We start from the raw sequence: 23,832 nt of genomic DNA, 5'->3' as shown, positions 1-23,832 counted from the left end.
TCCTTAAGACTCTGGCCTATATGGTTCAAGAAAGATTGGGTCAAATTCTTTCGTTGAGGACCCACATGTCATGATTTTAAGGTCCCAGCACCCTAACATCTAAACCTCAACAATGGCATCTGGTCCTGTTCAAGAACGAAGGAGCAACCTCTGTGAGTAGAGAATTTACAGTTGGGCAACATGGCTTCCTTCCTTCCTTCTTTCTTTCTCCCTTCCTTTCTTTTTTTCTTTCTTTTCTTCCTTCCTTCTTTCCTTTCTCTTTCTTTCCATCCTTCTTTCCTTTCTCTTTCTTTCCTTCTTTTCTTTCTCTCTTTCTTCTCTTTCTTTTCTTCCCTTTCTTCTCTTTCCACATAGAGTATCACACCTCTTACCTGCAGGTGTTCTGCCCAAAGGGAATGTAAATTTTAATCTCCTTTTCTGTTGTTATTTTGGTTTTTTTCTCTTAAAGACCAGCCTCAACCCTAAATCACTCTGGTCCCAGACCAAGTCCTACTTGGTCATTGTTTGAGCCCTGATTGGCTCAGAATTAATGTAAATAACAATTGTTTCTGTTTTGGCCAAAAACCCTGAGGGTGTTCCCCTTCCAGATCTATTTCTTTTTTTTAAAGAGGCCATTCTTTAGGTGGCTAAGTGGATTGGACCCGAGTTCAAATCCGGCCTCAGACACTTGACTTTAGCTGTGTGACCCTGGGAAAGTCACTTAACCCCAATTGCCTTACCAAAGAACCAAAGAGGCCATTTTTTGCCTCATTTTTAATTAAGCCTTAATCACTTAATGGGCACTGCCTCAGTCAAACTGAGACATGTTAAAGACCTTAGTTTGAAAAGGCCAAGGTTCCCTACTGCATCCTGGGCCATCTCCAGTTGTCCTGGACTCAGATAGCCACTGGACTCAGATAGCTCTGGAAGATAAAGTGAGGCTGATGGCTTTGTACAGCCCTGCCTCACTTAAATCCAATTCACTTGCATGTCATGGCATCACCTCCCCGATGATGTCATGGTCCTCTTGAAGAATGAAGAACAAACAGCAGCAACTACAGAGTGGAGAGGGTCTCCAAAGGAAAATGTGCTCACAGGACCTGATCTGAGAGAGAAATGGGGGTGGGGGTGGAGAGGAGAGAGAACAAGTAGCTCTATAGCACTTACTCTGGGCCAAGCACTCTGGGCTAAGCTCTTTACAAATACGGTCTCTGATCCTCACAACCCTAGTGGGCAGGCACTCTTATCATCATCCCCATTTGGGATGAGAATCTTTCGTATTTTCAGTTATCTGCCTTGGTCATTTGGGGGAAAATGCTTGAAGCTGGTGGAAGAGTGGGGAGGGTGAAGATGGGACAGGACCATGAAGCTGCCATTTTCTAGTAGTATGAAGCAAAAGTCTTTCTCCAGGAAACAAAGAACAGAAACACCCTTTGTCTTGATCCTAGAAGGATTCTGGAATCTGTATTACATATTATATTGATGTGGATACAAATGGTGCCCTAAAAGCTAAAAGAATATTAAGGGCTACTCTCTGAGGCCCCCTGAGGGGTTTGAGGCTTGTTCCCTGGCCCATCCTGGAGCTTGAGGGCTCCTAAAGTCCTTTCCCCTTTATCTTGAAATACCATACAACTTGTACCGAAAGAATTGCTTTTGTTTCCCTTGTCCTGCATTCCCTATCCTGCCATTCATCTTCCTCATCCTATGTCAATGCAATTTTTCCTTATCTTGTAAGCAACCCTCTTCCTCATCTTGTTTGTTCTTATCCTGTCCCTAATCTTCAACCCCCACAAGAAACCCTACAATTGCATCATCATCCTACAGGCTGTATAGCTTTCTGTCTGTATAAGGCTGGGTCTTGTCCTATATTGGGGCCTTTGTTTAGCTCCTTGCCAATCTCAGGCCCGTGAAGCTTTCACAAAATAAAGCTTCCATTGGTTAAAAGAAAATCTTCTAAGTGAATTCTTTCACACCTGAACCAACTCTCCCAACTCTAATCTCAACACTCTGTGGTGCTGAAACCTGAGAGTCCAAATATTAATTGGGCTCCACTGACCTTCTCCTAGCCACTAGGATGACAGGCAAGTGACCTTTTCTTTGTTCTCTTCCCCAGGCCTTTCTGCTCCTAAGGTCTCCCTACCTGAGAGACCCCTGGAGTACCCAGCCACTGCCAGAGGCGTCTGAAGCTCCACAGAATTCTGGGCGGTCAGTCGGACTGTTGACACTCATATAAGGGGATGCCCTGGCACTGAGTCAGTCACATTTTTCCCTCTCTTCTGTCTTGGGATGCTAAGACAAGCAAGAGGCTGCTAGGAGACTTAGGATGGGACAGAACCAGGCAATACCCGGTGATCCTCCACCGGGATGCCTACTACAGCATTGGGAGAAATTTGGGGAAAGAGATCTTAAGAAAAAGTGCTTGGTGTTTTACTGTAACACAGCCTGGCCTCAGTACCAATTGGAAGATCAGGAGAAATGGCCCTTGAATAGGTCCCTTAACTATAACACTATCTTCCAATTAGAATTATTCTGTAGGAGGGGAGGAAGGTAGACTAAGGTACCCTATACTTAAAGTCTTATGAGTTTATCTCAAAATCCTGATCTTAGAGGAAAATGTAAAACGCTCTTGGCCAGACTGTCCTTCGAACCTAGACCCGAGACTTGAAAGAAAACTCCTGAATCTCCCAAGACTGGGTTAGAAAACTCCCAAATCCCCTAATTCCCCAGACATACTTGACCATCCCGCTGTGACTACTTGACCTATGGCTCTGCCACCCTCCCCCTCTTCCCCCGCTTCCTCTTCTATCTCCAATCTTTATCCTCGGCTCCCACCCCCTTACCAAGTCCCTCTAATATCCATCAGGGAACTCCCTTCCTTTCTCCCTCTTCTGTGAAGCCCTCCTCAACTTCCGACTGCCCCAGCAAATCCAGCCCCTATCCTCCCACCACAAGAGTTTCCTGATGCTGGGGGTAGCCAACACTAGAGTCCATGTTCCCTTTTCCTTGTCAGACCTGGCCCAAATTAAAGAGAAGCTAAGGGGTCATTCAGAGGATCCTATGAAATTTTCAGAAGGTTTCCAACTGACATTTCTCCAATTTGACCTCATGTGGGGAGACATCAATCTGATCCTCTCTACTACCTGCACAGTGGAGGAAAAGAGGATGATCTGGGATTGCACCCAGAAGTCTGGGGATGACATGGCCTTAAATATTAATGGACCCCACTATTCTCCTGGGGCCACTGTGTTCCCAAGCTCTGATCCCTCATGGGACCATAAGAATGATAGAGATAGCAGGATAGCCTGTGATTAACTGTCTATTGGAAGGGATAAAGGCAGGATTCAAAAAGCAGGTCTCTTATGACTGTCTGAGAGACATTATCCAGGAACCCAATGAGAACTCCTCCCTCTTTAGGAATAGACTAAGTGAAGATCTGAGGAAATACTCTGACCTCAACCCTGACTCCCCTGCAGGAATGACTGCCCTGAGCACGAATTTTATTTCCCAGTCAGCTCCAGTCATATGCCATAAACTGCAAAAATTAGAATAGGACCCTTAAACCCCATTTAAGGAGATGATGGAAACTGCTTTTAAGGTCTTTAACAAAAGGGATAAGGTGAAGGCCAAGGAGAAAATCTGTAACACGATTCTCTTGGCTGCTGTTATCTTGGGAAACCCAGGCTCTGGAAAACAGAGTAGTGGCAACTGCTTCTGGTGTAAAAAAATCTGGTCACTGCTCCAGGGACCATTCCCAGAAGGGGTCAGATAACTGCCTACCTCCTAGGCCATGCCCTCTCTGCCACCAGAAAGGCCACTGGAAATGCAACTGTCCATAAAGAAATCGAACCATGGCCCCACAACTCTTGACATTCCGAGCCCCTTCAGATTTGGAATTACAGGACCCTGGGGTCAGTTGGGCTCCTTTTGACATCACTATGATCGAGCCCAGGGTAGAAATTGACATGGAGGGTAAGTCAATTAATTTTCTGATCGATACCGGAGCCAATTATTCTCTCCTCGTGCATTATTCAGACCCCACTTATTCTTTGACCTTATCCTTAATGAGGATTGATGGCAAACCCAGGAAAGGTAGGCAAACAGTACCCTTTTCTTGTCTCTATGAGTGACAAGCTTCCATGAATACTTTCATTATCCTCCCCACTTGTCCTGTTCCTCTACTGGGCTGGGACCTCATGTTTAAACAGGATCCCATTTTTCCTTGATCTGGAACCCCCTAAACGTATTAGTCATGACAGGCAAACACTGCACTCGTCCCACATCCCTCATGAGGTCTGGACCAGGGTTACCCCAACAGTCTGGGACAATGGAGTCCCTGGGAGGATGGTATATGCCACCCCTGTTCAGATCCATCTAAGGGATTCAACCTCAAACCCACACCAGTGACAGTATTATTAATGTATGAAGCCCTATTAACATGAAGCCAACTTGGGGTTACAGCCTCTCATTGCTAAGTTTTTACAATATGGTTTACTGGTTCCCTGTCAGCCACCCTGTAACATCTCAATACGCCCTGTTCTCAAACCAAATGGGGAGTTTCAAATGGTTCAGGACCTATGGGCTATAAACGAAGTTGTCATCCCCATTCATCCCATTGTCCTGAATCCTTATACTGTTTTAGCTCAGGTCCCAGGAGACACTCCCTGGTTTAGTACTCTAGAGCTTAAAGATGCCTTCTTTTATATACCACTTCACAAGGACTCCCAATATCTCTTTGCTTTTGGTCAATTTTGCTTTTTAAGGCATTCTTCTCCTCATTGGCTTTTGGGACCTCTTTTGCCATTTGGGTTAAGCTATTTTTTAATGTGTTATTCTCTTCAGTATATTTTTGGGTCTCCTTTAGCAAGCTGTTGACTTGTTTTTCATGATTTTCTTGCATCACTCTCATTTCTCTTCCCAGTTTTCCCTCTACTTCTCTTACTTGCTTCTCAAAATCCTTTTTGAGCTCTTCCATGACCTGGGACCAATTCATATTTTTCTTGGAGGCTTTGGATGTAGGAGCTTTGACTTTGTTGTCTTCTTCTAGTTGTATGTTTTGATCTTCTTTGTCACCAAAGAAAGATTCTATGATCTGACTTTTTTTTTTTCAAAGTTTGCTCATGATCCCAGCCAATTACTTGAGTTATAAACTCTTTGTTAAGGTAAGGGTCTGCTTCCAGTGTGGAGAAAGTACTGTCCCAAGCTTCAGGGGTTTTGTGCAGCTATTTTCAGAGATAATTCTAGGGACCTGTAAATTTTCAGTTTTTCAAAGGTGGTATGATAAGAGGCAAGGTGTTTGCTCCTTTCCTGGCCTGTGCTCCTGTCTATGAGTAACCACAAGCACTCTTTTCTGCCCTGGAACTGTGAGGAGGATTTCCTCTCCACCACCACTACAAGCTTCACCACGCCAGCACTCCTCCTTGCCCCAGGACCACCACCCAGAACTGTGATCCAGATCTAAGCACAGGCAAAGTAAGAGAATCCTGCCTCAGCACCATCAAGGAGATCCCTGCATCCCCGCTCTGATCAGCCACTTGATTCCCCCTCAGTCTGTGGGCCAGAAGCTCCAGAAGCAGCTACCACCCCAGGGCTACAGATGGGACTAGGGTTGGGACCAAGCTTCTCTCTCACGGTAGTCACAGACTTTTCCTACTGACCTTCTAAATTGTTTTTGGCATTTGTGGGTTGAGAAGTCTGGAAACTGCTGCAGCTGCCTGTGATTCATGCTCTGAGGGCTGCTCCAGGTTCTCTGAGACCTGTTTTCCCTGGGCGCCCACGCCAAACCAAGTTTCTCTCCCTACCTGGCACAATATGCCTTTCCAATCGACCATCCACTTTGTCTTTGGCTGGAAATTTGTTTCATTCTGTCTTTTTGTGGGTTCTGCTGCTTTAGAGATTGTTTAGAGCCATTTTTCACAGGTATTTGGAGGGGTGTGGGGGAGAGCTCAAGCAAGTCACTGCTTTTACTCCACCATCTTCTATATCTTTGCTTTTGAATGAGCAGAGCCTAGGGAGCAAATTCCCCAGCAGCTCTCCTGGACAGCCCTCCCACAGTATTTCCGTGATAGCCCTCACCTTTTTGGGCAGGCGCTGGGCAAAGATTTCAGGGATCTAGAGCTCCATTCCAGCACTATTGTTCAATATATTGACGGTGTCCTTATCTGTAGCCCTTCCTGTGAACAGGCTATTGAAGCTGCTATCTCTACTCTGAATTATCTGGGTCTGAGGGGATGCAACGTTTCTCTGCCAAAAGCCCACATTGCAGGACAGTCTGTAAAGTACCTGGGTCACCTCCTACCCCCCCCCCCCCCCCCGCCGCCTCCTGTTCCCTGACAACAGAATGAAAACAAGCAATTTTGGCCTAACCTGCCCCACCTCTAAATGCTAGCTCCACACTTTTCTAGGCCTGGCAGGGTTTTGTAGGATTTGGATTCCCAACTTTGACCTCATCACCAAACCTCTTTACAATGCCACACAGGGTCCTGACACCTTACCCCTCCAATGGGGACCTGAAAAAGATAACGCATTTAACACTTTAAAAATCGAATTGAACTTCCAGGAGCCAAGATGGTGGTATAAACAGTTAGTCACTCTGACTCTCTCTTATTGATCTTGAAAAACCTAGAAAATACCACCCCAGGAAAAATCCTGGAACAGTGGAGAAAGCAGAAAGATGGGGTACAGCAGTTTTTTAGCTCATGGGGCTGGGAGGATTAACGGGAAAGCTGCCTCTTGATGTGGCTGAAGGGGACCAATACGGGATAGGTGTTCCGGCAAGCCCACAGCAAGCCCCACCTCAGCAAACCAGCTGGAGATCCTGACTCCAGGGAGGTGGATCAGGCAAGTGCCAACACCACAACCCCCTGAGTGCCTTGGCACAGCCAGAGGAACCGGCAGACACCAGGGCAGAGAACCATCTACAAATGGCTGAGCCTGACCATGCTCTGGCATGGCCCTGGGTGAGGAGGTGACCTCCAGTGCCAGACCACCCCCACCCCCACATCCCACCCCATGAGCTTCAGTATAACCCTGGGGAAACACAGAAAGACCCCACCTGGCCTTGGCACTCACCAGCCACCACCACCAGCTCCAACTCAGCAATAAGTAAGCTGCATCCTCGAGAGCCTCCAGCTGCCAGAACCTGAGGCCCCAGCACACAAAGCCAGTAACCAGGCCCCCTAGCCCCCAGCACAAGATGTGTGAGACAGTGTGGTGCCCCAGAAGCAGAGAGCAACTTTAAAAGCCAGGAAAAAGGCAAACCCCATGAGTAAGAAGCAACATAGAAAAACAAAGACCATGGACTCTTACTATGGGGACAGGGAAGATCAAAACACAATTTTAAAAGAGGACAGCACTGTTAAGACACCCACGTTGGAAACCTCAAAGGGGAATATGAACTGGTCTCAAGCCCAAAAAGCCTTCTTGGAAGGGCTCAAGAAGGATTTTAAACGTCAAATAAGAGAGGTAGAAGAAAAATTAGGAAAGGAAATGAGAGGTATGCAAGAGAGAGTCAATAGTTTGGAAAAGGAAGGACAAAAATTGACTGTAGAAAACAAGTCCTCAAAAAATACAATTGGCCAAATGGAAAAGGAGGTACAAAAGCTAACTGAGGATAATAATTTGTTAAAAATTAGAGTTGGGCAAGTGGAAGCTAATGACTCTATGAGATATCAAGAATCAGTCAAACGAAAGCAAAAGACTGAAAAAATTGAAGAAAACATAAAATACCTCATTGGAAAAACAATTGACCTGGAAAATAAATCCAGGAGAGATAACTTAAGAATTATTGGTGTACCTGAAAACCATAATTTAAAAAAGAGCAGGAGAAAAAAAAGAATATTACAGCCAAATTCTAGAACTTTAAGGTCAAGAAGAAAATACTACAAGCAGCCAGAAAGAAACAATTCCAATATCCTGGAACCACAGTCAGGATTATGCAGGACCTTGCAGCTTCTACATGAACAGATCAGAGGGCATAGAACATGATATTCTATAAGGCAAAGGAGCTTAGATTACAACCAAGGATCAACTACTCAGCAAAATTGAGCATAATCTTTCAGTCAAGGAGATGGTCACTCAATGAAATAGGGGACTTCCAGACCTTCTTGATGAAAAGACCAGAGCTCAATGGAATCTTCAATCTTCAAATACAAGTCTCAACAGAGGCATTAAAAGGTAAAAAGGAAAGAAATAACAAAAACAAAAACAAAAACATGTTATTCAGTAAGGGCAAACTGTTTACAACCCTAAATGGGAAGAAGATACTTGTAATTCTTGAGAAATGTATCTTTATTACCACATTTAGAAGGGATATACATAGTCAGAGGGTGTGGGTATGAATTGACTTTGATGTGAAGATAAAAAACCCAATTAAGGAATGAAAAGGGATTGTAATGGGAGAAGAAGAAAGGAGGAGGCAGAAAAAGGTAAATTATATCACATGAAGAGGCAAAAAACATTACAGTAGAGGGAAAGAAGGGAGGGAGATGAGTATTGTTTGAATCTTACTCTCATCAGATTTGGCTCAAGGAGGTAATAACATACTCAGTTACGTAGAGAAATCTAACTTGCCCTATAGGCAGTGAGAGGGGAAAGGGGAAAGAAAAGAGGGAGGGTGGTTAGAAGGGAGGGAAGAAGTAGTAAAGGAAAAGGGAAAGAAAAGGGAGAGGGCTGATAGAAGGGAAGGAAAATTGAGGGAGGTGTTGTTCAAAAGCAAAACTCTTTGGAGGAAGGAAAAGGAGAAAGGAGAAAGAAGAGCATAAACAGGGGGCAGGGTGGGAGGTGAACAGGATGGAAAGAAAGACACAGATAGTAATCATAACTGAATGTGAATGGGTTGAACTCTCCCATAAAATGGAAGCAGATAGCAGAATGGGTTAAAAACAATAATCTTACAATATGTTGTTTACAAGAAACACATTTTAAACAGAGGGATACACACAAGGTAAAGGCAAAAGGCTGGAATAGACTATTATACTTCAACTGAAGTAAAAAAGATGCAGGGGCAGCAATACTGATCTCAGACAAAGCAAAAGCAAAAACAGAACTAATTAAAAGAGATAAGGAAGGAAATTAAATCCTGCTAAAAGGCACCATAGATGATGAAGTAATATCATTACTAAACATATATGCACCAAGTGGTATAGCATCCAAATTCTTGGAGAAATTAAGGGAGTTACAGGAAGAAATAGACAGCAAAATTATACTAGTAGGGGACCTCAACCTCCTCCTCTCAAAACTAGATAAATCTAACCATAAAATAAACAAGAAAGAAGTTAAGGAAGTGAACAGAATTTTAGAAAAGTTAGATATTGTAAACCTCTGGAGAAAATTGAAAAGGGATAGAAAGGAATACACCTTTTTTTTAATGGTATATGGCACCTACACAAAAATTGACCATGTACTAGGGCATAAAAACCTCACAATCCAATGCAGAAAGGCAGAAATATTAAATGCATCTTTTTCAGATCATGATGCAATAAAAATTACATGTAATAAAGGATCATAAAAAGATAGACTGAAAATTAACTAGAAACTAAATAATCTAATCCTAAAGAATAAATGAGTCAAACAACAAATCATAGAAACAATCAATAACTTCATCCAAGAGAATAATAATCATGAGACAACATACGAAAACTTATGGGATGCAGCAAAAGCTGTTTTAAGGGGAAGTTTTATATCTCTAAACACTTACATAAATAAAATAAAGAAAGAGGAGATCAATGAATTGGGCATGCAACTAAAAAAGCTAGAAAAAGAACTAATTAAAAATCCCCAATTAAATACCAAATTAGAAATACTAAAAACCAAAGGAGAGATTAATAAAATTGAAATTAAGAAAACTATTGAACTAACCAATAAAACTAAGAGCTGATTTTATGAAAAACCAATAAAATAGATAAACCTCTGGTTAATTTAATTTAAAAAAAAAGAAAGAAGAAAACCAAATTACCAGTATCAAAAATGAAAAGAGTGAATCCACCACCAATGAAGAAGAAATTAAAACAATAATTAGGAACTATTTTGCCCAACTGTATGCCAATAAATTTGACAATCTTTGTGAAATGGATACATATTTACAAAAATATAAATTGCCCAGATTAACAGAAGAGGAAGTAAATACTTAAATAACCCCATCTCAGAAAAAGAAATTGAAGAAGCCATCAATGAACTCCCTAGGGAAAAATCTCCAGGGCCAGATGGATTTACAAGCAAATTCTATCAAACATTTAAAGAACAATTAATTCCAATACTATATAGACTATTTGGGAAAATAGGTGAAGAAGGAGATTTACTAAATTCTTTTCATGATACAAATATGGCACTGATATCTAAACCTGGAAGAGTCAAAACAAAGAGAGAAAATTATAGACCAATTTCCCTAATGAATATAGAAGCAAAATTTTTAAATAAAATATTAACAAAAAGATCACAGCAATTTATCACAAGAAAAATACATTATGACCAGGTAGGATTTATACCAGGAATGCAGGGCTGGTTCAAAATTAAACTATCAGCATAATTGATCATATCAATAACAAAACTAACAGAAACCACATGATTATCTCACTAGATGCAGAAAAAGCTTTTGACAAAATACAATACCCAGTCCTATTAAAAACACTAGACAGAATAGGAATAAATGGAGCGTTCCTTAAAATGCTAAGTATCAGCTACTTAAAACTATCAACAAGCATTATATGTAATGGGGATAAGCTAGAAGCACTTCCAATAAGATGGGGGGGGTAAAACAAGGATATCTATTGTCACAACTGTTACTCAATATGGTACTAGAAACATTACCTTTAGCAATAAGAGAAGAAAAAGAAATTGAAGGAATTAGAATAGGCAAAGAAGAAACTACGCTCTTTGCAGATGATATGATTATATACTTAGAGAATCCTAGAGAATCCAGTAAAAAAAACTACTTAAAATAATAAACAACTTCAGCAAAGTTGCAGGATATAAAATAAACCCACACAAATCACTGGCATTTCTATATATTACTAACACAGTCCAACAGCAAGAGGTAGCAAGAGAAATTCCATTTAAAGTTACTGTAGACATTATAAAATATTTGGGAGTCTGCATGCCAAAACAAACTCAGGAACTATATGAACACAATTATAAAACACTTTTCACATAAATAAAGTCAGATTAAATAATAGGAAAAACATCAGTTGCTGATGGATAGACCGAGCTAATGTAATAAAAATGACAATTCTTCCTAAATTAATTTATTTATTCAGTGCCATATCAATCAAACTACCAAGCAATTTTTATAGAACTAAAACAAATAATAACAAAATTCATCTGGAAGAACAAAAGTCCAGAATATCAAGGGAATTAATGAAAAGAAATGCTAGGGAAGGTGGACTAACCATACCAGATCTGAAATTGTATTATAAAGCAGCAATCATCAAAACTACTTGGTACTGGCTAAGAAATAGAGTGGTGGATCAGTGGAATTGGTTAGGTACACAATACTTAGTAGTCAATGACTATAGTAATCTACTGTTTGATAAACCCAAAGTCCTCTATTTGACAAAAACTGCTGGGAAAACTGGAAAATAGTATGGCAGAAACTGGCCATAGACCAACATCTCACACCATATACCAAAATAAAGTCAAAATGAGAACATGATTTAGATACCAAGGCTGATATTGGGAGAGCAAGGAATAGTTTACCTGTCAGAATGGAAGAATTTATGACCAAACAAGAGATAGAGAGCATTATGAAATGCAAAAAATGGATAATTTTGATTGCACTAAATTGAAAAATTTTTGCACAAAGCCAACGTAACCAAGACTAGGAGGGAAGAAGAAAATTGGGAAATAATTTTTACAGCCAGTTTCGCTGATAAAGGCCTCATCTCTAAAATATATAGAGAACTGAATCAAATTCATAAGAACACAAGTCATTCCCCAATTGGTAAATGGTCAAGGGATACGAACAGGCAATTTTCAGATGAAGAAATTAAAGCTATCTATAATCATATGAAAAATGCTCTAAATCATCATTGATTCAAGAAATTCAAATCAAAACAACTCTTAGGTACCACATCACACCTATCAGATTGGCTAACATGACAAAACAGGAAAATTATAAACGCTGGAGAAGTTGTGGGAAAATTAGAACACCAATGCATTATTGTTGGTGGAGTTGTGAATTGATCCAACCATTCTGGAGAGCAGGGCTATAAAACTGTGCATACCCTTTGACCCAGCAATCCCATTGCCAGAGCTGTATCCCAAAGACGTCATAAAAATGGGAAAGAGACCCATATGTACAAAAATATTTTTAGCAGCTCTTTTTGTGGTGGCAAAAAATTGGAAGTTGAGGGGATGTCTATCAATCGGGGAATGTCTGAACAAGTCGTGGTATATGAATGTAGTGGAAATGATGAGCAGGAGGACTTCAGAAAAGCCTGGAAAGACTTGTATGGACTGATGCTGAGTGAGGTGAACAGAACCAGGAGAACATTGTACACAGCAATAGTAATGTTGTGTGATGACCAACTTTGATAGACTTAGACCTTCTCAGCAATGCAAGGATGTAAGACAGCTCCAAAAGACTCATGATGGAAAATGCTGTCCACATCCAGAAAAAAACTATGGAGTCTGTATGCAGATTGAAGCAGACTATTTGCTCTCTCTCTCTCTCTTTTGTTTTGTTTTGATTTTCTTCTTTCTTGTGGTTCCTCCCATTCATTCTAATTTTTTTTTTTGTTTGTTTGTTTTGTTGTTTTTTGTTTTGTTTTGTTTTGTTTTTTGGTGAGGCAATCGGGGTTAAGTGAATTGCCCAAAGTCACACAGCTAGTACGTGTCAAGTGTTTGGTCTGAGGCCGAATTTGAACTCAGGTCCTCCTGACTTCAGGGCCGGTGCTCTATCCACGGAGCCACCTAGCTGCCCCCATTCTAATCCTTCTTGCTAATATGAAAACATGTTTAATAAGAATGTATATGTAGAGTCTACATAAGATTGCATATCGTCTTGGGGGAGGGAGAAAATTTAAAACTCAACAGCTTATGAAAATGAACGTTGAAAACTAAAAATAAATTAATTAATATTTTTTTTAGTCGACTTGACCTCTGCTCCAGCCCTAGTCTTACCGGACTCAGGGAAACCCTTCACTCTGTGTGTAGACGAAAACAGGTGAGGCCGTGGGCAACCTTACTCAGAGCCTGGGACTGCATACTGGCATACTTCTCTAAACAGCCAGACGCAACAGCCCTCTTGGTGGGGGAGGCTGCTAAGATCACCCTGGGGCAGCTCCTGTCCTGAACCTGCGCGGGTCCGGAGCATTTTGGAAGTAAGAGGGCGGCCATGGCTGGCTAGTGGCCGCCTGACCAAGTATTCTCCTTGATACTCCTGACTTAACCTTACGCCTGTGCTCCACCCTGAACCCTGCTACCCTGCTTTCTTCCACTGGGGATCCTGAGCATCCCTTGCGTAACTGTGAGGAGGCACTCAGGGTGGTGCAAGCCAGCCAGTCGCCCTGCCCTCACAGACTTTCCCTTGGAAAACCCCTATGATACTAGGTATACTGAGGGCCTGGGGAATGAGGAGAGCAGGCTCTGCAATCATCCGCCTCCACAGCACCATTGAATCCCGCCCCTTGCCTGTGGGGACTCAGCACAAAAGCCTGAGTTAATAGCACTCATTAGAGCTTTAGATTGGGGGAGAGATAAGAGAATCAACATCTACAAATACTCCAAACACACCTTCCCAGGGCTCCACGCCCAAGGGGTGAGATGGCAGGAAAGAGGGTTCCTAACCACAAAGAATTCCCCCATCAGATGTGGTCCTGAAGTCTTAAGCCTCCTCCAGGCTGCACATGCCCCCAAAGTACAAATGTGCTTAGGGGACATCAAAAGGTGCCATCAGATCCGGCTGCAGAAACCAGCTGGCAGATGGCGTCGCCAAAGGCGAAGCAAGAACCCAGTCTTCAACTACACCCCTAATTCCCCAGGTCTCACCCTCTTTTGGCCCTCAATATACCCCTGAGGAAAGACAACAATATTCTGGTAGAGGGCATGAACCCGGGCCACCTTGTAGAGGATTCAAACTTCTCTCAGTACTTACTGACATTTTCACTGGCTGGGCAGGCCTTCCCTAGTCGCTGTGGAAGTGCCTGAAGTACTTCCGAAGGAAATTATTCCCAGATTCGGACTGCCTCACTCCCAGTGATAATGGACCGGCTTTTACTTCCCAAATTACCCAAAAGGTTGCTGAGGACCTCGGCATAAGCTACCACCTCCATTCGGCCTGGCATCCCCAGTCTTCTGGTAAGGTTGAAAAGATGAACCCTACCCTGAAAAGAACCCTGACCAGATTGACTCTGGGAGTTTGCCAAGGTTGGGCAGGACTCCTCCCAGCTGTCTTACTCCAAGTCAGGATGGCCCCCTGAGCCAAAGTTAAACTCAGGCCCTTTGAACTAACATTTGGTAGACCTTAAGTGCGCAAGGGTTTATCCGATTATACTCATTCACACCTCCACACCCCAGACAAATGAGCCCCCAGCTCCTCCCTACCTGTTACCCCAGCCACTCGGTCCATCTTAAATTGTGGAACTCACAAGGCACAGACCCCTCTGGATGAAAAGTGGAGGGGGCAGTATAAGGTCATCCTAACCACTTCTACCACTGCTAAGCTCAAGGGCTTAGTTGGACTCGTGTTTCTCAATTTAAACCTGTTCCACCGTCCCCCACAGGTTCTTGTGAACATCACTCTGAATACTCGTGCCAGCCGGTGGAGGACCTGAAATTGCTCTTCGGGAAACACAAGACATAAACTTATGACAGTGGGAACACAGCTCCTTCTGCTTTTCCCACCAGCCCTGGCTCTATTTGATTTTCTCCAGCTATGCTGTGTTCTGGGCCCTGCCTCGAATTCCTTCTGTCCCTAACCCACCCTCTTCCTGATACCTCCTGAGCCCGGGGCTAAGCCTGCTTCCCCAAGACTGGAAGTCTAATGCCTTAATTCGAATAAGGAACTCTGGGGTGAGGCGAGTAAGGGATTGCTGGATATGACACCATCATCCCCAGGATACGAGCTAACTCCCCATAACTCTCCCTTCATCCCCAGGAAACCCTGCATGGAATGTACACTGGCTCAGGGATCTACCTGGTTCCTGCAACACGTCACTCATTTAGGCGATAAAATTGCGATCTAGCTTAAATAGAACCATAGGCTCCCCTCGTGGGGCCCCAGAACAGTCTCCCTTTGTGGACTAGCCACCCCTAATGTTTCCCTCCCTGGATGTTGTCCTGATCTCCCCCCATCTCTCCCCTTACCAACCATTTGGACAGCGCACGCTTGGTCAGGCAAGTTCCCCTGATCCAAATCTACAATAATACTCACTCCTATTCCCCTCGGGTCAAATGAGGTTTCTGGGAAAACACTCTCTGGTACCTGTCCAGCGGAGCTGAGGCCTTACTCCCTTTTCTGGAAACATGAGACAACCGTCCCTAATCTAATAGCCATTGTCTTGCTTCTGGCAAATGACAAGCCCACGGCTTATCTGGGCTTCGGGAGTCACTTGGCTCCTTAGCCAATATGGTTCCAGACAACTGTTGAGCTCTTCTTCTATCTTCTAGCCTCCTCAAGAGGTGTTTGTGCTTTGGCCAACACCTCTTGTATGTACGTTAATAATTCCCATAAGATGGAACTCCACACTCGAGAATAGTACAGGCAGCCTCTTGGATGCAAGACATCCGCTCCAGCCTGATATCTCCCCCTACCTCTTCCCGGAGTACCAACCTAGTCTCGGTCCTTGACGTGGACTCTTGGCCCCGTTCAGCAGGAAGCAGCCACTGAAGACAATGACCTTCTGCTTTTCTCCCTAAAGATTTCTCCTGCCTAGTGGTTGAGTGGGGAAATTATGTGGATACAAATGGTGCCCTAAAAGCTAAAAGAATATTAAGGGCTACTGTCTCAGGCCCCCTGAGGAGTTTGAGGCTCCTTCCGTGGCCCATCCTGGAACCTGAGGGCTCCTAAAGTCCTTTCTCCCTTATCTTGAAATACTATACAACTCAAACCAAAAGAATTGCTTTTGTTTCCCTTATCCCGCGTTCCCTATCCTGTCATTCATCTTCCTCATCCTGTGTCAATGCAATTTTTCCTTATCTTGTAAGCAACCCTCTTCCTCATCTTGTTTGTTCTTATCCTGTCCCTAATCTTCAACCTCCATAAGAAACCCTACAATTGCATCATCATCCTACAGGCTGTCTATATAAGCCTGGTTTTTTTTTCCCCTTTATCGGGGCCTTTGTTTAGCTCCTTGCTAAACTCAGGCCCATGATACTTGCACAAAGTAAAGTTCCCATTGGTTAAGAGAAAATCTTCTAAGTGAATTCTTTCACACCTGAACCAGCTCTCCCAACTCTCACCTCAATAATATTAAATAGAGTCTTAGATTTCACAGAACATCAGAATTAGCAGAGTACTTCAGAAACACCCAGGGGCTCTAGAAATTGAGACAATAAAGACTGATAGGTGTGAGCACACACACCTCCCCCTGAACCCTAGGGGTCAGGGGAAGGGGGTGGAATTGTGAATTACAGAGAAAAGTTGTCCTTACCCAGGGAGACCAGGTTGCTGTAATTGTCCATCATCACTTCTTTGTATAAGTCCTTCTGAGCGGGATCCAGGTGCCCCCACTCTGCCTTGGTGAAGTCCACCGCCACATCGTTGAAAGTCAATGTTTCCTGAAACATCCAACATAAAATTATCTCTTATAAATTATCTCTTATAAAGACATCTTTGGGGAAAACAGAAAGTTAGTCTGGTTTAGAAGGAATGGTGCTCACAACATGTAGGACTCTCATTATTCCTAATCAAATACCTCAAAAACTCCTACTGCCACCAAAATTTGTACTCAACCACTAGGCAGGAGAAATCTCTAGGGAGAAAAGGAGAAGGTCATTGTCTTCAGGAGTTACTTTCCAGGCCTCTCCCATTTCCAAAATGAGGGAACTAAGCCTCAGAAGGCTAAGGGATCTGCCTAAGATTGTACACTAGTCAAAGGCAGGATGTAAAAGCCATTGTGCTAGGTGCTGGAGGTTAAAAGAAAAAAACAAAAGTCTTGGTATACAAGGAACTTGGATGCAATTGGAGAGATAAAGGAGGCATGCAGGTAAGTCAGTACAAGGAAATCTGAGGGGAGAGAGAGCAGGTAACAACAGAGGGAAAGAGGAAGGGCTTGCCAAAGAGACAGAATCTGGTCTGTATCTTGAATGAAGAGGGAAGGGTAAGGAGGAATTCCATTTCAGAAAGAAGGGAACCACTTCGAGGGCTGTAACCCAAAGAGATCATACAAATGGGAAAAGGACCCACATGGTAGCTCTTTTTGTGGTGGCAAAGAATTGGAAATTAAGAGCATGAAAAAGTTGTGGTATATGAATGTAATGTAATACCATTGTGCTATAAGAAATGACGATAAGAAACACCTAGAAAGAGTTACATGAACTGATGCTGAGTGAAGTGAGCAGAACTAGGAGAACATTGTACACAGTAACACTGTGTGATGACCAACTTTGACAGACTTACCTCTTCTTAGCAATGCAAGAATCTAAGACAATTCCAAAAGATTCATGATGGAAAATGCTATCCACATCCAGAAAAAGAACTATGGAGTCTAATTGCAGATCAAAGCATATTATTTGCTCTCTTTTTTTGGTTTCTTCCTGCTTGTGGTTTCTCCCATTGGTTCTAATTCTTCTTTACAACTTGACTAATGTGAAAATAGGTTTAATATGAATGTATATGTAGAGCCTATGTCAAATTACACAACATCTTGGAGTGGGGGGAGGGGAGAGACGGGGAGAAAATTTGGAACTCATAATCTTATGGAAGTGAACATTGAAAACAAAAAATAAATAAATACATTTATATAATAAAAAAGAAAGAAGGGGGTGCCAATGGGAAGAGAAATGGAGTGGAAGTATTAGAAAGGTAGATGGGAGCCCATTTATGGATGGACTTCAATGCTAAGTGGAGGAGTTTTTATTTTATTTTAGAAGGAATAGGGAGACACTCACACTTCCTGAGTAGGAGACTGATCCCATCAGACATTTGCCTTGGGAACATTATTTTGACAGCAATGTGCTAAGATAGATTAGAGAGGCCTGAGATGACTGGAAAGACAAAGAGCAATGAGGAGGCTGAAGCCTGCATCCAAGTAAAAGGTGATGGCCCGAAATGCTGGAACTGACGAGATCTGGCAACTAACTGATCCAGTACTGGGAGTGAAGGAGTGAGAAGAAACAGAGACAGCTCTGAGGCTGAGAATATTAGGGAACCTTAGAACAGTGGGCCCCTCAATAGAATTGGAGGGAGAGGGAGAGAAGGGAAGAAGCACTTATTACATACTTATGATGTGCCAAGCACTGTGCCAAGTACTTCACAAACAGTATCTCATTTGTTCCTCACAACAACCCTGGGAGGTAGGTGTTATTATTATCCCTATTTTACAGTTGGGGAAACAGAGGCAGCTGAAGGTTAAATGACTTGCCCAAGATCACCCAGCTAGTAAATGTCTGAGGCTGGATCTGAACTCAGCTCTTAACTATAGGTCCAGCACTCTGTCTACTACACCACCTACCCAACTAGCTGTCAGGAAATTTGGAAAAGGGTCAGGTAGAAAGGGAGAAAACAAGTTATATTTAGGCCATATGAATTTGAGATAAGATGCTACATCTAAAGGGAGATGTCCAGCAGGTAGCTGGAAATGTGTGCCTAGAGCTAAGAGGACACATTAGGGCTGAATATTTAGAAGCAGGAGTCATCTCTCTAAAGATGATAATGGAACAGATGAGATTATTCTGGAGAGGACAGGAGCTCGGGTAGAGTCTGAAGCAAGCAGGAGAAACTAGCATTACAAAAACCATGGGGGTGGAGATGAAGGGGGGTGGAAGGAGCACAGAAAGAAGCCGAGGGAGGAAAGAATATCTAGGAGGAGGCAGTAGTGGTCAACACTGTCAAACACTACAGAGAGATTACGATGACCACTGAGAAAGTCACTGGATCTAGTAGTGAAAAGATGATTGGTACCTTGGAAAGGGCAGTTTCAGATAAGTCACAGTGTCTTCTCTTTGGGGCTTGCACTACCCAATCAGCACTAGCCCTGCCCTCTCTCTCCCCTCCTCTCTCTTTTCTCTCCTCCAGCATTCCCCAATTTGTGCTCCTAGTTGAACTGCTTCCAGGGCTCACTCCATTTCTCTCTCTCTCCCTCTCTCTCTCTCTCTTTTTCTCTCTCTCTCCCTCTCTCTCCCTCTCTCCCTCTCTCTCTCTCTCTCCCCTTTGTCTTCCCAATTGTACATATCGCACAATTTCTCAATATGTCCCCCAGGCACCTCAGAATATGCTTATTGTCTCCGACAGGACAGGCATGGTGGCACACACTTGTAATCCCTGCTGTCAGGAAAAAAGAGGTTGCTGAATCTCTCAGGCTCCAGAGTTCAAAGCTTCGGTGTGCTAAGCCAATGAATACATCAAGTGTCCAAATTAAATTCAGCTTTAATATGTGAACTTGTGACAGCAGAGGGGCCACCAGGTTGCCTAAGTAGGGAAGAATCAGCCCAGGTCAGAGACTGCAGAGGTCAAAGCCAAGAGGCCAATCAGAGTAGGACCAGGCCCTTAAGTAGCCTCTGGACTTCCAGTCTGACAAGAGATAGGGAGATCTGGTCTTTATAAAAAAAAAAAAAAGTCTACTATATGCAAAATCCTGAGCTGAGCACTGGGGGAGATAAAAAATTAAAGAAGGCATGGTCCCTTTCTCCATGAAGTTTACACTGAGTGGAAAGCTATGCCAAAGGATATAGGTAAGTGCATACAAGAGGCAGAGGCCAAATGTGTTGTGAGAAGCAAGAAGAGAAATCTCATCACTGGCTGCAGGATATGAATAGGGGAAGGGAAAGAAAGAAGCACTGATATTGTGGCTACTCCCTGCGAGGCACTGTCCTAAGTGCTGTTCCAAATATTATCTCATCTGAGTAGTGAGGACAGGTTTCCTGGGTGGTTCAGCTGTATCTCATAGGATTTCAGCACATAGTTACAGGGGGCAGAGGTCATTGTAGTACCAGGCAAAACAGCATGAGCAAGAGGGGCTAATCATGGGGGTGGCTTTTATCCAATTCACGATTCTAGATCAGAGATATCAACCCTGGGCCACATTCAGTCTGCATCACTCCTGTGTGTGCCAGAACCAGATTAAAATGTAATTGGCAAATATTGAGCAAAATAAATAAAAACACAGTAAGACACAGATGACATTACATTTAAAACTAAGTCAACATGGGCCCACGGGGATCATGCATACAGTTTAGTGGTCCTCATTATTAATTTGACACCACTGTTCTAGAGCATTGACACAAGGAGGAAAATTCTCTCAGATAAGACTAGAAAAGGGAAGCGGGGAAATGATGTCAAATTGTTGAGGGTCCTGAATGCTCAGAAAAAGAATGTGAATTGTAATGCACAGGTGGATAGGGATTCACTGAAGGGTCTTCAACAAACAAATGATATACTCAGGTGTCTGCATAAGGAAGCTGAATCTGGCAACAATGGGACAGATGATGGATAGGTGGATGGACGGAGAGACGGATGGATGGAAGGATGGATGGACAGAACGGGGAAAGATAACAGAGAAGTGAAAGGCCGGTAGGAGTCTACTGTAGTAATCTAAGTGGCTCCATCTAAGGCTGAAAAGAGAACAATGAGGATTGAGACTGGTAAGGAGAAGCCATACTAACGTGAGAGAACTCTCAACTATGTACAGCTGAGGCTTCCATCAAGCTTCACCTACTCAATGCTACACAGAAAGTGACTATTTTAAGCCTGCTCATTTCTAAACTCTCCATAGAGCTCTAGCACATTCCCCACTTTGCCTATTCTTTCTTCCCAAATAGTCAACTCCAATTCTACTCAAGGCATACTCAAGGCCTCTTTAATGCACTGAAATCTGATTTTCAGCCACAGTCCTATAGAGAACTCTGAGTTTACCTTGAGTGAAAGGCCACATATACCTTCATCTCACCCCCTAAATTTTAGCCTTTCATACCTCTCTCCATATGCAGCATTTGTTTCCCATGCCTATGTCAAATATTTGTTCACTATTAACTTGAGAATGGTGCTCATGGCTTACTACAATGGGTACCCATCCAAATTAATTTCATATTGCTCCCCTACCATGACCTGCCTTCCACAGGAGAGTATGGCTAGGGACTATTCACCAGTTTCCACAAGTAACAGGTTAATTCCTTCCTTCCCCAACTAACTATGTGCTACCCCTATCAAATCAAAATGTACTTTCAGGAATATTTCATTTCTCATCTGAACCTGTATCAACATCTTTGTTCTCTGTAGCCTTGAATGTCTACATCTTCTTATTTTGGTCTTTTTTTTTTTTTTTTTTAAGGCAATTGGCATTAAATGACTTGCCCAGGGTCACACAGCTAGTAAGTGTCTGAGACCAGATTTGAACTCAGGTCCTCCTGACTCTAGGGCTGGTGCTCTACCCACTGTGCCACCCAGTTGCCCTCATTTTGGTCTTTTTAAAAATAATGCCAGACTAATGCAAAATGAAATGTGCTGTGTACAAAGTAACAGCAATATTGTAAGACGATCAGCTGTGAATGACTGAGCTATTCTCAGCAATACAACAATCCAAGCCAACTCTGAACGACTTCTGATGAAAATGCTACTCATCCCTAGAGAAAGAACTAATGGTGTCTGAATGCAGATTGAAGCAGACTTTTTTACTTTTTTATTTTTCTTGAGGGTCTTTTTTGTTCTATGGTGTGTGTGTGTGTGTGTGTGTGTGTGTGTGTGTGTGTGTGTGTTTTGTTTGGTCTATGTTTTCTTTCACTACATGATTGTTATGGAAATGTTTTGCATGACTACATAAGTATAACCTACATCTAATTGTCTGCCTTTTGAATGGGGGGTGGGTTGGGGAGGGAGGAAGGAAGGAAGGAAGGAAGAGAATTTGGAGTTCCAAATTTTAAAAATGAACGTCAAAAATTGTTTTTATATGTAATTGGGGAAAAATAAAACACTAAATAAATGCAATAAAATAAAATAAAAATGCTAAAAATGCATCATTAATACATATAAAATAGTTGGTCTTGCCTCAAGGAAATTGAAATCTCCATAATAAGTTTTAATTATATGTCTTTTGTCAATTATGTCAAATATGTCAATTATATGTCTTTTGAATTCACAGCACCAAGCTCAGTACCAAGCACATAGCGGTACTAAATTCCTGAGCAATTTAATTAATTGGGGTCAGAGGAAAGGGACACTAGTGCCTGAGATTATCTCCAATCTCTATCTTATTTATAGGTTGCCTCAAGGTTTGCAAAGTGCTTTATAGATATCATCTCATTTGATCTTCACAACACCCCTGGGAGGATCCCCATTTTACAGGTGAGCAACTGAGGCAGGTGAAGTTTTTTGTTCAAGGTCCCACAGCTAGTAAGTGTCTGAGGCTGGATATGAACTCAGGTCTTCCTGACACCAGGTCCAGCTTTCCACCCACTATACCACCTAGCTGCCTCAATTGTTTCCATGTTATTTCCCCCATTAGAGTGTGAGCTCTGTGAGGGCAGAGACTTGAGTTTGCCCTTTTTTGTATCCCCTGTGCTTAGCCCAGGGCCTGGCACACAGGAAGCACTAAATTAATGCTTACTGACTTGACACAGCAATTCTGGGAAGCATTCCTCATGGGGTAAGGACTGCACCCATCACAATGGACCCAGTTTCCTAAGTTCTGGCATATGGACCAGAAGTGTTTGCAAACTCTGAGAATCTAGGTATTATTTCAGCAAAGAAGAAAATCCAACTAACCTGGCACCTGGCTGTTGGGATCACAGGGACCATTCTCTCCTGGATTCCTTCCTCTTGGGGAAGAGCAGGGTCCTCAGAGGCAGAGCTAGGAAGCAGAGAAGAAAGATGAGAGAGGCTGGCACTTCCCTGGTCCCAGAGAAAACAAATCCCCCACCTTCAGAAAGGGCCTGAGGTTAGAAGAAAAAGACGGCACAACCCTTGCTCCTCTGCTCCCAGGAGAAGGGAAAAGGGCCACAGTCCTTGCTGCCTGGGGACAACAAATTTTACATCCAAGTAACTGAAGGATGGCCTCCTGAGAACAAATAAACAGCATTTCCTTCAAACCCCATAGATGTGACTGGCAAACCTCACACTTCTACAGAAGAGGAGATTGTAGGATCAAAGATTGAAGGCTTAAGGGGAATTTCAGAGATTAGCTCATCTCAGGTTTTACACAATGTTTGTACCACATATAAGTAGTAAATGGCACAGCTAGAATTCAAAACTGAGCTCCCTAAATCCAGAGTTCTTACCAATGAATGCCCCAGGCAGCACAAGTGTGAAATTCTACACCCCCAGTTCCCAAAATGAGAGAAAAGGGTTGAGAGCTTTGTTATCTGAGGGAAATGAAGGCACCACACAAGTCCCTGAAGGGGGGACACAGACAACTGCCAACCCCCTCTCCTTCTCTTCCCCAACTTTAAATTCTGGGGTCCAGGTCCAGCCCAAGGTGGCAGTAGGGATGGATACAACAAGGCCTGCAAATGACTGATTGAATGAATAAATGAATGAATGAATGAATAAATAAATGAATGAATGAATGAATGCCACTGAATGCCCTTTCTCCCCTAAGCTCAGGCTTAGAGGCTGGGTGCAGGCCAGTGACCAGGTTCATCCCAGGAGTTTCAGCTCCAGGATGAATCCTCCCAATCCATAAGGCTCTAACTCTGGAATATGGAATCCAAAGAGGAGGCAGAGAACCTGACCAGTCTGGAAAGGGCAGAAAAGGGAGGAAGAGAAGGAGA

At 42.9% G+C, this 23,832-nt stretch overlaps 1 protein-coding gene across 1 annotated transcript in view; it reads right to left on the bottom strand.

Annotated features, from left to right (window-relative positions):
- LOC114041207 (zinc finger protein 2 homolog) overlaps nt 1-22,861 on the bottom strand; it is a 33,205-nt gene extending 10,344 nt beyond the window's left edge. Inside the window, exons 1-2 of the mRNA XM_027859553.1 lie at nt 22,829-22,861; nt 16,563-16,689 (exon numbers count right to left, since the gene is read on the bottom strand). Of these exons, the coding sequence (XP_027715354.1) occupies nt 16,563-16,689; nt 22,829-22,861 (160 nt within the window). The remainder of the gene's footprint in view (nt 1-16,562; nt 16,690-22,828) is intronic.
- Between the last annotated feature and the right edge of the window lie 971 nt (nt 22,862-23,832).

The sequence above is a fragment of the Vombatus ursinus genome, unplaced genomic scaffold (assembly GCF_900497805.2).
Source record: "Vombatus ursinus unplaced genomic scaffold, bare-nosed wombat genome assembly UNPS02014170.1, whole genome shotgun sequence".
In the NCBI taxonomy this organism is placed as follows: Eukaryota; Metazoa; Chordata; class Mammalia; order Diprotodontia; family Vombatidae; genus Vombatus; species Vombatus ursinus.
The sequence above is the reverse complement of the archived record's forward strand: the minus strand, read 5'-3'. Positions and strand labels throughout refer to the sequence as shown.